The sequence below is a fragment of the Oryzias latipes genome, chromosome 15 (genome assembly GCF_053564925.1).
Source record: "Oryzias latipes strain Hd-rR chromosome 15, Olatipes_Hd-rR_3.1".
In the NCBI taxonomy this organism is placed as follows: domain Eukaryota; kingdom Metazoa; phylum Chordata; class Actinopteri; order Beloniformes; family Adrianichthyidae; genus Oryzias; species Oryzias latipes.
The window spans coordinates 13,791,122-13,804,627 of record NC_136251.1 but is presented as its reverse complement, the minus strand read 5'-3'; the positions used below and the strand labels follow the sequence as shown (position 1 = coordinate 13,804,627).

The 13,506-nt window shown below is 38.0% G+C and overlaps 1 protein-coding gene across 3 annotated transcripts in view; it reads right to left on the bottom strand.

Annotated features, from left to right (window-relative positions):
* Nucleotides 1-13,506, bottom strand: part of abch1 (ATP-binding cassette, sub-family H, member 1) — a 31,537-nt gene that overhangs the window by 7,719 nt on the left and 10,312 nt on the right. For all 3 annotated transcript variants that reach the window (XM_020709346.2, XM_020709348.3, XM_020709347.3), the window contains exons 7-16: nucleotides 10,753-10,827; nucleotides 9,395-9,575; nucleotides 7,310-7,406; nucleotides 7,068-7,236; nucleotides 5,911-6,011; nucleotides 3,351-3,421; nucleotides 3,105-3,154; nucleotides 1,326-1,382; nucleotides 1,176-1,246; nucleotides 989-1,077 (exon numbers count right to left, since the gene is read on the bottom strand). In XM_020709346.2, the coding sequence (XP_020565005.2) occupies nucleotides 989-1,077; nucleotides 1,176-1,246; nucleotides 1,326-1,382; nucleotides 3,105-3,154; nucleotides 3,351-3,421; nucleotides 5,911-6,011; nucleotides 7,068-7,236; nucleotides 7,310-7,406; nucleotides 9,395-9,575; nucleotides 10,753-10,827 (961 nt within the window). The remainder of the gene's footprint in view (nucleotides 1-988; nucleotides 1,078-1,175; nucleotides 1,247-1,325; nucleotides 1,383-3,104; nucleotides 3,155-3,350; nucleotides 3,422-5,910; nucleotides 6,012-7,067; nucleotides 7,237-7,309; nucleotides 7,407-9,394; nucleotides 9,576-10,752; nucleotides 10,828-13,506) is intronic.

The following is a 13,506-nucleotide window of genomic DNA, read 5'->3' as shown; positions in this document are numbered from 1 at the left end:
TAATAGGTCTTGAATTTAAATTCAAAAGACATAAAATCTGAAACTTAGGTATTGTGTGAAGGGAGACACTTTCATCTACGAGAAAGTGTTGTTCTGAGGTTTTTAAGCGCCCTACCAGGGCTCACTTAGATATTGTGTAGTGGAGGACATGGAGTACAAGCATCAATTATTTAAAGTGAGTCTGTGATGCTAGGCAAGCAGAGCAGGGAACAGAGGACAGGAGTCTGTTCACGCTCTGAAGTTTGGGAGTGTGAGGTGGGAAAATAGGAGCAGTTCACACCAATGTAAAGCCCATCAATATAACTCACCCTGGATAGAGATAGAGGCAAAAATCGCCTTTTCTAAGGTTGGAAAAAGTTTACGTTTGCCAATAGAAAAAGTTGGTTTTCTCAGACATAACTTCCAGGTTTGTTGGTTTCAATCCTCCTGGGATGGCTGTAGCTTCACTCGTGAAGCGTTTAGTTTTACTTCCATTTAGATAAAGACATTTTACTCAAATGGATGTAATTTAGGCTCAAATGTATTGGCAGCAGATTAATGTGTGAGTCGTCTGCATAAAAGCTAAATAATTAATTTTCTAGAGTCCAGGTTTTGACCTCAGTGGCAGTAAATCCAACACAGGAAAAGAGGGCCGACAACAAAACCCTGCGAGACTCCACAGGAAAGAAACAAAGGATGAGGTGACCCCTTGCCAGAAAAGCTCCAATTGGTTGAGAACGTTTAAAATGAATTTGGTAGGAGGGCGGTCATGGTATCGAAGGTTGAAGCAAGCATGAAAGTTGTTTGGGTCCATCAATAAACCAGATGGATCTACTTAAAAAAGTAGTTATTAATTATTATACCTGGTTTGACAAAGATGAGCAAAAATTCTGTGGATGTGCAGGTAAATTTTTACTTTTTTAAAGTAGATTTTTCTATAAATTACTCATGTTCACAGGAACATTTACAGCTAAGAACAGCTCATAAGCTTATCAGGATCACTTCTCACCTGCAACCCAGCATCTGTCCAGAAGCCCCTCCTTCCTCTCCAGGACAAAAGAGAGTGCAGTCAGACCCACAGCCAGGTAGAAGGTGATGCTAGAGGAGTCAGAGAGGAACAGGACGATGTCAAACCAAGGGACACAATGATCACTTGATTAAAAAAGACAGAAGGTCGTGACTGCGCCTGCACTCACCTGAGCACAGCTCCAGGGGTCACAAACGTGGTGAAGTCTGTATTCTGACTTCCGTAGATTGGATCCTCAAACTGGAAAAAGAAAAAACACAAGACAGAGTTCATCTTGGCCTTTTCTACACTCTTACTGTTTATTTCTGTAAAGTCTCACCTTTATCGGCAAGGCGACCAGGTATGACATACTTCCCATCTTATTGTCCACGAAAGCCTACAGACAAACATATATATTTGTAGTTGTTGTTATTTATGTTGAGCCTTTGTTTATTTTGATTTATTTTTTTCTCTCCCTTATGTAATTTTTCAAAATCTGTTCAATATTATCCCCCTTCTTTACTGTTTGTCTTCTGCCTCATTTTGGTCTTTCATTTTTTTCTGTTCTAAAAATCCAAATTCTTTCAAAATTTTACGTGTACTTGTATAAATAGACCCTAACTCTTTTATTTTGGAGTTCTTTTCAAAACTTATTTGCATACATTTTTGTATTTTCCATAAAACTTCAAACAAATAAACAAGAAAATCTTTTCCAGGTCTTGACATTATTAGCAGAAAAGGATTTTTCTAATTACTTTCAGTGTTTAATTTATGGTGTACTACCTCATTTAGTAAGGTATTATAATGTATACGTATTTATTTTTATTTTTTATCTCCCAAACTTAACTTTAATTTTGTTCATCTAACAGAAACTGTGTTACAATTAGGGGTGTGTATTGGCAAGAGTCTGACGATACGATACGTATCTCGATATTGTACCAGAACACATTTTCTTTTCTTTTTTTTAAAAGTAGGACTTAGAAAAAAACTCTACCTGAATTTCAATACGTCTTCCATTGTAATATTATTGTAAAATTCGGTTTATTAAATGATCACAATGTTGAGCACTGCAACTGTATCTCATATATAGGTTGCTTTTACCCAGGCAAATTCGCGGTGCTTTGATTTTGGTAATTTAAAATAAAGAAAGGGAACAGTCAATGTTGTCTGATTTCCACAACAAAATTTTTTTTAGTACAAGAAAAAAAAAATAGATTGAATGTGCCTTAACCAATAAGGCTCTAAAAGTAGGATTAAGGACATTTTTGTTTTCAACATTGCTTAATATAGCTTCTCCAGTACTTTTAATTGGTTCAGAGCCTGAATGGTGTTTCAAAATAAAGGGAAAAACAAAAAACTAATTCTTTCCCGAAACAATAAAGTGTGATGATGCACCATGACAGGATGAAGGAAAGTTGTTTTAATGTGGCTAAGTGCTTTATTTACGTGACAGTCGGCATTGCAGCACTGCAGCCACACTTTCTTACACACGGAAGTAAACACGTATTTCACCCCTCATCGCCACAGCAATGGACTTTTTTCAGAGCATTGTACACATCACTGTAATCCATCAGGTCGCTGAACTAGAATCTATTGCTGAGAAGTTCTGCAGAACTTTGGCCCGCATTGCCGATAGCATTTGGCCTGATTCTCCGTGGATTAGCCGCTGTGCAGCTGCAGTGCTTCACTCGTTCTTTTCTGAGCTGCTACAAAGCACAGCAACCCGCGTATATATATTATACAGGCAGCAACATGGCACAGAGTTTGGTTTTGATACCCATTCTAAGTAAAAACTAAGTACCTGTAGTTCATGTCTCATAACAACAAAACAAGCTGCTTCTCGCTGAGACCTTGAAGTGGTCTTGTGCGGAGTAGAGCTGCTCAAAGAGGCTCACTGTGCTCTGCTGCTAACAAGTGGCCAGGGATTTAAGTGGAAAACAAGACGCATACGCTCATAAATAATAAAACAAATATCGTTCCAACAGCATTTTGAATCATTACAAGTATCGGAAAATGAACTATTGTGATATATCGACGAAACGATTTTTTTCAACACCCCCTACTATCCCTCACACAATATAATTTTTGTCAATGTTTCATAACTGAGTCCCTTTAGCACCTGAAAGGCTTCATGAATCTTCTTCTGCAGCATCAGGGCGATCTGTCGATCTGGAAAAAAAAAATCTCGGTCTGATTCTCTGCACGTTTCTACACACAAAAGAATTTGATCATTTCTAAGACATTTTTTGAGAAAAAAAAGACTAAATCCTTCCACTTTCTCTGCTAGGTCACATGTGCTGTCAATTCTTTGAGTATCCTCTGCATCATTTGATCCTAATCAGTATTAAAAAACTTTGTGGCGTACTTGTTAGGTCCAGCCACACGTGCACCGATCCCCCGTCTATCACCTCCTTGGAAACGTGCCGCTGCATCATCCTGCAAAGATGTGAAGACATTTAGAACGTGATTTCACCAAACGCTCAGCAGGAGCTCAACACCTCAGAGCAGATTTTTCAGCACAAACCAGAACATTTTCCCGTCTGTTAAAGGAAAAGCTCCCACTTTCATCCTTCCAAAACATATAAATATCACAGCTGAAGGAAATTGAAAAGCACACGAGGAACAGAAATGTTAAAACGGATCAACAGGTGGCGCCGTTTTTACACAGCAGCTTCAAAGACAAGAATCTAAAGGTAGATTTGGGCATTTTTTAGCATTTTGTATTGAAAGAAAGTTCGAGAAAAACTTAAGTTTAACATGTCAATCAGGAAAAAGGTATCACATATAATAAACTTATGAAATGTCTGTGTATCTCCTTCGAGACGCTCTATAAATTGCCTTAAATGAGGCGAGCAAACCTCTGACCTAATAATGGACAATAGCAATAAATTAAGTTTCAATAAATATTTTAGTCAGTGTTGGGCCTTTTTTTTTTGAATAGGCAACGCAAACTTTTTCACACCATCTGCACACTTGTTGTTTTCCTCCTGGCACCTCATGACTGAAAGGCAATGAGCGTTTTGATTGGCTGAGCCCTGACTCGTACCTGTCCTGGGGTATTAGGAGACAGGACGGACCAGACCGTCCAGCCGCATGAAGGTGACTCACACCTACATTACAAGGGGTTTTCTTGAGAAACGCTGAACTGGAGAAGATGATTTTTTGTGGGGTTTTGTTTTCCTTTTTGTTTTGCTTTGTCTGCCTCAAAAGAGCAAAATCAAGACAAAAATTTGGAACTTCTTTCTTTAAATTTGCGGTAAAAGTCCTGACTTTTAAAGTTTTCTTTAGGGCTGATGAGCAGAAGATTTAGAAAATCGTTTCTGCAGAAAAAAAGCTGCAAAACTGTCTAAATTACTGAATCGGGTCAGTCTCTAAAAACTAGACTACCCTAAAAGCCTCACTAAGGACAGTATGAGTTCTGCTGTTTTTGAGCTTACAGGAGTTTTTCCCGAACAGAGACGTGAACAAAAAAATGCCTCAGCTGATCTCAACGCTCCTTTTTCACAGGACCTGTTTTTCTTGACAGCTGCAACTATCGAAGGAAAATGCGACCAAAACAAAAAAACATACACAGGAAAAAAGATTTTTAAAAAAGCTAGCTGAATTTTCCATAATATATGGGAAATTAAAATACAGAAAAGAAAAATGAAAGATACTACAAAAAGAAAAGTAACATAATAAATATTTACCGGTAGTTGAAATAAAATATAGTCCAAAGAAGGCCTCTCTAATGCATTTGTAGGCTGTGTCAAGTTATTATTGCATCACTTGGAAATAAATGCCAACAGAGAATTTAAATAATATTTTATAAAACTCCTTTAGTTATGCATTTATTCGATGAACAAAAAAAACATGAGGTTTAAAAAATAAATAAAAATTAATGGTTAAATGCTAATCATTACACTTACACAATGTGTACTGTAACTGAAAGATTATACATTTGGAAATAAATGAACAAGTGAATTAAGGTGGATTTTAAAACAATAATTCACTTAAATATTGGATTTTTGGAGCATGCAACAAAGGTTTTAATCTAAATTTCTGTTTTTAGTTTGCTATTGTTGCATTAATTAGCCTTTTATTTGGTTTAGAGCTCCATTTCAACATGTAATTTGAATTTTGTCAGAGTTTGACCTCCATAATCTGTCGGTGAAGCAACAGCGTTTAATTAACGTGGACGATTTTTCCCTCTTTTTGACATATACATGAAAATCTTGACCTGCACTCTGGATAAAGCAAGTTAAAATTGAGGAAAAACTCAGCAACAATTTAAATACTACATTTATGAAGCTGTTTTTTTGTTTGATGTAAATTTAATCAGTGTAGTTGAGGCAAGAAAGTTATGTATTATTTTTTTTATATGCATCATTGAAGTTGACTGGATATTTTTCTGACAGAAATCAGAACGCTGCTGCAGGTGCCTCACCTATAAACTGATCTCATCTAACTCTACTTTCCCACTTGTCATTCTGCTCAACTTTGGAATTTTCCTGAAAATCCTGTCCCGATGACCTCAAGAGTTTGCTGGGAGCTGCTTTGAAATTTCTCCCAAAAGTGTGACTTATACTCCAGTGCGACTTATATAGGATTTTTTGTTCTTTATTGTGGATTTTTTAAATTTTTTTTGGTGTCTGTGACCTAGAGTCTGAAAAACGTGGTAAGTAATTTTCTGTGGGTGACGTCACACTCGCTCGATCTCAGTCAAAAGTGTCAGTTCAGTAAATACAGCCTATTTGTCCTCCTCTCGCCACGATAAAAGGTTTCATGCTGACACATTCTGCTGCTGATGTGTGATGTTCAAACCTGAGCTTGTTAGGTTGGCTGCGTGTCAGTATGATATCTAACAGCTTCTTTTCTGTCAGCTTCAGAAGAGGTCAGCTGCACATGAAAAGAGGACGCAGGCTTCAGGATTGATCCCGTCTCACCGTTTTGTCAGGTAGCTGGTGAAGTTCTCCCCGAAACCGACGACCCCCCAGTAGTTTCCGTCATACACGCCCTCAAAGGCATCCTTTTGTGACAATGGCACCTGCAGGGTCACAGAAAAGTCACTTACTTTATGACTTTTATTGCAATAAATATTCAAACAAGTAAGAGTCCAAAACTGCATTCAGAGTTTAAAAAAAAAAGGGAAATAAATGAAACTCTTTTCAGGAAAACCATTTTCCCCTGAGCGGCTTCTATCTCAGGCCATCATCCGAGCATGTGATCTGTGCACGTGATACTGAACTTAAACAGTTAACCGTATCGCAGAACAGACTGTGATTGTTCTTCAGGCCAGAGGCAAAAACTTATGAAATGATATTTCTGACACCACATTGCGAACAAAAGTCACAGTTTTGAGATCAAATCTTCCAAATTTGCAAACAAAATGTTCAGTTCGTTTAGCTACTCTGTTGTTTAGAGCACACCTATGCAAATAAATGTTAATAAAAAAGTTAAAATTATTTGTTTTAACTAAAAGAAGACCCGTTCACAACTGAAATTAACTGGATTATCTTTAATCTGTTTAATCTTGGTCTTTTTTATTATTGACTTGAATTAAATAATAAAAAATTAAATACTGTTTATTAAAAAACATTTCTTTAATTTTCCCCCCTAATTAATTAAGATACGTCTTTTGCAATTACATATGATGAACAGAATCTTTTTTTATTCAAATAAGCATCTAGTATTTAAAATCATTTGATAAAAAATCTTTACAGAAAATCATATTTTCCTTATCTTCTTTTAAGAGTGTATCGCTTATTATAATAATGCAATAATACAATGCTAATAATATTGACTTTTTTATGTATTTGAAAAGAATATGACATTTAATCCAATTATTAAAATTATTTAGAAAAAACTAAGTGAACCTTGCATCAAAATTGGCAGCCGTCTTATTTCTAGTGGTAGTTAAAGGTTTTATTCTGTCCATAGCGTAAAATCTTTAGTTTTGATTGTGAAGTTCTGAACAGTTACTTCATCTACTAAAACATTTACATCTTCGTCTTAATCACTTTGGGAATGTTTGGCATGTTTCATGGCAGATGAAAGGACATTCCAGTCTCTGATTGTCATACATGACATTCCAAAATCCTACCTGATTTATGCTGGAGTTATCTAGGAAGGAGAGCAGAGAGTAGCTATAGGAACTGGAGGAGGTTTCGTTATTCACCACCGCAACCTGGATGCCCCTCGGATCTCCTCCGACACACAAACAGATGAGAGAGACCTGGATGACGGGTAGGAGGAACTGGAAGCACAGCGAGCTGCGTGGACAGCGAGAGGATGAGACGGTGGAACAGAGCGGCGCTGCTGAATGCTGCTCTGATCTGCACTCACCCAGGCATCCTCTTCATGCGAACCATTGTTTTGATGAACAGGGCAGCGACGTTTCTGCCCCTGGGCAGGATGTGGCGGGCTTGCACCTTCCAGCTCGCTGAAACACACACACACACACTGGTTCAGGTAGCAGCCTCTGTTTGACATCCTCTACCTCTTTTCCTCTTCCTATCACACAGGCCACTCCTGGCCTGTGTGATAGGAAGTTCTCATCCCCTCAGTCTCAGGGGCTGCCATGAGCATATCCCCCCTGCATCCACAGCTTGTCTACGCTGAAACTCTAAGATGAGGGTATTCAGACCACAGGAATGCCTACGATGAGTGACGATTGTTGATGAACACAAATCTAAGGGAGGCCCTATTGACTCTATATGGGAACTAGACAGATTGAGTGAGATGATTTCTGGTTCCATGTTTGAACCAGAAATCATCAGTAAGCAGTGATCGGTTTAAATTCGACTGAGTCAACATTTCTATGGCAACCACTCTCGTCAATCAGAAGTGAGCTTGTTGGAAGGCCACATACCTACCACTTCAAACGTTTTGAACGTTCGACATAAGACCACATACTTTTATCGAGGCATCTGATTGGTCAGTTTATAACTTAAATAACAAACTTTCACTACTGAAAAAATACAAAAAAATTTAGGATTAGCAAGATGTTAAAAAATGTATCAGAGCAAGAATGGTTATTCTGACAAATAGCTGGTTATTTCTCAATAGAAGTCTATGGGATTTTGGCTTCTTGGGACCAGCGGTTACTTCCTATTTAAAACGCCAGGGGGGAATGATCACTCAGTCCAGTTCTCGTCAAAGGAGTCAACCCACAGAAAGACAATTGAATGCCCTCTTGTCCAAAGCTCCACACTCCTGTTTTTACATGCAACCATTTTACAGCATAACTTTAATCACATGCACTCATACAGGTGCTGCAAGTTTTTTAGGTTGTCTGGGCCTATGGAGGGTCGTAGAGAGGACTGCGGGTGTGTCTTGCAATTCCTGAGGCTCATGGGCCCACCTTAAGGTACATCATGAAAGTGGAACGTACCATTACCATGCGTGGGGTAAGTTTATCATGAAGTATTTGTGAGGATGATGTAAGTTGTGCACTTATGACATACAGGGGATGCTGTTGTACGGTGTCCTTACGCCGCAGTAGTAAGGTACCAGCTCCTTACTGACTGCGTGCAAAACCTGCACGGGCGGGGTGTGAAGGTGATACCAAAGTGCCCTTAGGATGTCTGCAGGATGCCCACACAAACTACGCTCGGAATGGTTGCCCGCAAGGAGCGTGCACTTATTACCTGCAATGGGCTCCTTGCGCTGTGCACAGGGTTAGAAGAAATAAAAAATACGCATGACGTACCTGCGTCTCAACTACCTTCACGTGTTAAGTGTCTGCTACGACCTGTCACCTGCAGCATGCTCGTAGAAAAAATGTGCATGAACATTTTCCCTCGACAGGTTCATTGAGCGGTCTGCAACCTTGATATTTCATGCAGGCCACCTGCATTACCCTAACAGTTTTTCCCATCTCTCAGCTGCAGACAGCCCACATGCACCTGGAAGGGCAGTAGAGACTACGGCCTTATATAAAAGTTTCAATTCCAGCAGTTTGGAAGTCCATGCTGCGGATGAGATTATCGGATGGTTATAAAATAACATCTGAAGATAAATAGATTTTTATCTTTCCAGATGGTCAGAGATCAATATGAGAAGGTTAAAGATGAAGGTGCTCCATAAAGACTCGTATCATATCTGTAACATGATGGGCTTTGAAGATAAAGCAGCACTGATAAATTTTCCACACAGCTTACAGTTGGAAGAAGCTTGAAGTTGAAAGAAGACACTTTTCTTTCAAGTAACATCTGCAATTTACTGGAAAACTAAGAGTTTTTGGAGAAAAGGAAATGTTTGCAGGCTTAAGCTGCAGGCTGCTGAAATCTGTTTGCCAATAGTCCCTCGGCAACAAGGGAACCCTGAGTGGCACTCAAATTGAGGACAGTGACTGATTAGTGTGTTCCAGCTTGATAAATTAGGGATAAACCGGGGCATCATCTGTCCACTTTCACATCCGGTCACTACCTGAAAATCTGGGAAGTTCGTCCCCAGCTGGAGGTCCAACTGCCAGAATGGGTTGGTTCTCCTCCCGCCCCCCCTCGAATGACTGGCTGTTCTCCAGCTGCCCGCTCTGCGGACTGGACGTCTGCATGATGCTTTTCTGGTCTGTGGTCTCACACAGCTGCAGGAAGGCGTGCTCCAGAGTCTGCAGGACACCGACGAGGTTCAAACTTAATTTTTCCAGACGCTTATCCACATCAAACGCAGCATTTACGCAGATGAAGGGGCGTTTTTTTTTAACTCCAAAGATAATTAAACTAATTTGGAACAATGGGCCTTAAACAACTAAAACAACTGAACCATGAGGTAGAATTATCTGAAATTGTCTTAATACTAATTTCATTTTGTGTAGTTATTTAAATCCCAGTATAAATAAAAAAAGAAAAGAAATCTACAATGAATAAATAATTTTAGAGTTTAAAATAAAAAGTTCACCTTGTTTTTTTTCAGAAGTTTTCATAAAATACTAGAAGATTTTCTTTATTTGATTCTAAATTGAATTTTGAAATGAAAATGTATGTTGTTGCGCTGATTTAGAGGGTTTGGACCTTTATTTTAGTCTGATGAAATACCTGAAATAAAAAAAAATGTAAACAAAAAAAAAAGCTTTTCTTGGTTTCTTCTGAATTGAAGTCTCATGCCTAAGCTCCATCTTTCAAATTCAACTTTATTTAAATAGCAATTTTCCTGCAACACAACAATTAAAAGTTTTTATGTTTTGATGCAGCAAACATTGTTGCCAACTATTGAAACTTAGATAACATTCAAATTTTGAAAGCTTTATTTAAATGTCTAAATATTCAAATTGTAGTTTTCTATGTGTCGTCTGTGTATTTTCATATGACAATATTGCTTCTAATTTTGAAGATGCTGGAATAGAATTTTCCTTTCGGGCTAGCAAAATATCTATTTGGTGAGCTCATCACAGATTTTAAAAAAATAGGAATATTGAAAATTTTTGTATGATTGAATGAAATATTTAACATGTTTTTCTTCAGTTTAATCTGTCGGAACAAGTCTGAGTCGAAAGTGATTGGTGGAGAATGATAGGAAAATGAGTCAAAAGTCAATATGAAATCTTTTTTATAGTTTGATGTGACTATAATTTTGAGCCAGTATCCATAAAGAAAGAAGGTAGAATCATGAGAAAGCACATTTTGAGATAGGCAGAGTCACTTTGCCTCAAAACGTTTTAAATTAAGTTTTCTTTCATTTATTGATGAGCCTTATGGTTGCCCATCAGAGATGGCTGAAAAGCTGGATAACAACCTTAAGGCTTGCTGGCAACCATAACTGCTTGTTTTGTGCTTGAACAAACTCACCGTGGCACTGTGCTGTTTCATGACGGCATCTGGATGTCCCTCCGCCAGCAAATGTCCATTTCTCATGAGACCAACCTGGACAGACGTGACAGAACATCAACAGACCAAAAAAAAAGATCCTGACAACTTTGTTGTCACATCTTCTACACCAACAGTTAATAATAGAGAGTCAATCTCATCCCAGCTCTGTCTTCTTTGAAGGCCAGAACAAATAATGAATAAGCTATGGGTCAAATGCTGCAGGTAAAGGCTGCAGGGGATCTTTAGCTAGAACACTTAATTTCTTATGGATGGTGACACACATACTTGAACTGTTTTGCTTCTCTCCTTGACATACTTGTGTCAAAAAGTGAAGGGCAAATGAATGAGCTGGTCTGCGTCATCTTCCCTTAGTTGATCTCTCTACCGGGTGTCATTATAAAGCTAAAAATCCCCAAGCAGTCTGACAGGTTTTCATGAAAACGTTCTGGCCCTGTGTTCAGACGCCGCACCTAAGTTCAAGCACTGGGACACCCAAACACACAGATACGTGAGGTATTCCGCATAAAGTACTTTATGTTATCAGGGAAGCTGGAAGGCTGCTTAAATGGCACTTCAAGCCAGAATGTGAGAGTAACGTTTGCAAACACTGAAAGTATTTGCTTTTTCTCAAAATCAGCACAGTCAAGAATCTAGGATCTACAAATGAGAAAAATATTATTAAAATGAGTCAAAATCATTTTGCTCTATACCCTTGACTACAGAGAAATTTAATTTAATACTTAAAAAAACTTAAATTGCACTCTTTTTTTGTTTCATTTTAAGGATGCTTTTTAAAATCTCATGTTGACAAGTTACTGCCATACATTGTCATTATTTTGGAAACAAAAATTTAGATTTATGTTCTAAGAGTTAGATTTTAGAAGGATTTTTTAAGATGGGCCAACTGGTACTATCATCATATTCTCATAAGTCATTTCCACTAATACCACTAGTTGTTCGTCACTGTAATCAAAATTAACTAAAATTAGGTGCAGAAAAATTACAAATAATTTGCTTAGAACTAGCAAAATAAAATCTTAATTAATTAGGCTGTATGATATTCAATTTAGTTTTTCCAACTTATTTTTCCTTTTTGAATGCTCATGTTGAACTCCTTTTTTCTAGTTATTGTCTAAAAAGATATCTTGTTTGCTGCATGGACATATAATTTTACCACTTCTTAGTGATTTTCTTCTTCTTTTATGCCTACTTTTAGGTTACATCTTATTGCATTGATATATTTATGTCTAAAATCAGGACAATATCTGAAATTAGCTGCATAGAATTAATGTAAAAACACCTTGAGCTCAGCTGGTAAACAAAAAAAAATTGTACGATTAAAAACAAAGGATTTAAAAAGCTTTCATAGAAAAAGTCCACCTGAGTCAAAACAGATTTTTAGGTCATTTTGTCATCTTTTTCTGTATAGGAGCCTAGAGGTGATAAAACATGTTGTTTCTAGAAATGTAGCCCCTGCATAAGAGGCGTCAGAGTTCAGGCTGTTCTTAGGTTTGTGTTGCAGAACAAGTTACAGCGTCAACATTTATAAAAACATCTTTGCAACTCTGTACAGACACAAAAGCTCATTTATTTACTATTTTTTACCTTTAAAGAAGTTGAACTCCTAAATTGACATATGATTTATTAATTAGAGAACAACATGTTTTATTACGTTCTGGTGGTTTAGTTAGATGTTTGTTCTGCTTTGAGCTAGGAGAGCCTTTCTGATTTCTTTTAAAACATTCTGAAATACCTTCTACAACAGATTATTTTATAATGCTATTCTCATGCTCTAGCCTTCCCACAAATATTTAAACTCCTTTACCTGGGGAAGTGACTCATTCCTAACCCGGAGGAGGAATTCCAGGTCTGTTTGTTTTTAGCTTTTTTTTTTGTTGCCTTTTTCTTCCACCACTTAGCTATGAAGAGAATCTGGGACAAAGGGCAATCCTGCTGCACAAATGTAACTACATAATCTTAACTGGGGTTCATGCTACATTCACACCAAAACAATTCAATGTGAGATTCTGGGAAAATTGTAGGTTACTTACATTTTTTCTTAAATGTTGTACTTTAACACCAACCATTCAGGGTTAGTCAAGTTCAAATTGTGGAACCATGAGCTTCAACGTCTGGTTGAGGAGTTTGGAAGGGTGTGCGACAGAAGGAAGTTGAGAGTGAATGTGGAAAAGAGTAAGGTGATGAGGTGTACGAGGTTAAAGGGTGAACGTAGATTGAATGTGGCATTAAATGGGGAGCTGTTGGAAGAGGTAGAGTGTTTTCAGTATTTGGGGTCGTGTGTCTGTGTGGATGGTGGAATGGGGGGAGAGGTAGAGTTTAGAATGAATGAAGTACGAAAGATATGGGGGGTAATGAAGAGAGTGTTTGAATGTAGGTCACTGGGAAAGGATGCAAAAAGGAGATTGTATGAGGGTGTGGTGGTGCCTGCAGCGTTATAAGGGGCTGAAACGTGGAGTCTGAAAGTGGCGGAAAAGAGGAAGCTGAATGTAGTTGAGATGAGATGTTTGAGGAGTATGTGTGGTGTGACGCGTATGGATCGTGTGAGAAATGAAGTTATCCGAGAGAGAACTGGTGTGACGCAAGAGTTGGCTGAAAGAGCAGAGCAAAAGGCACTGGGATGGTTTGGACATGTTGAAAGAATGGAAAGGGAGCGTTTGGTGAAAAGGGTATACAAATCTGATGTGAGTGGAGTGAGAATGAGAGGAAGACCGC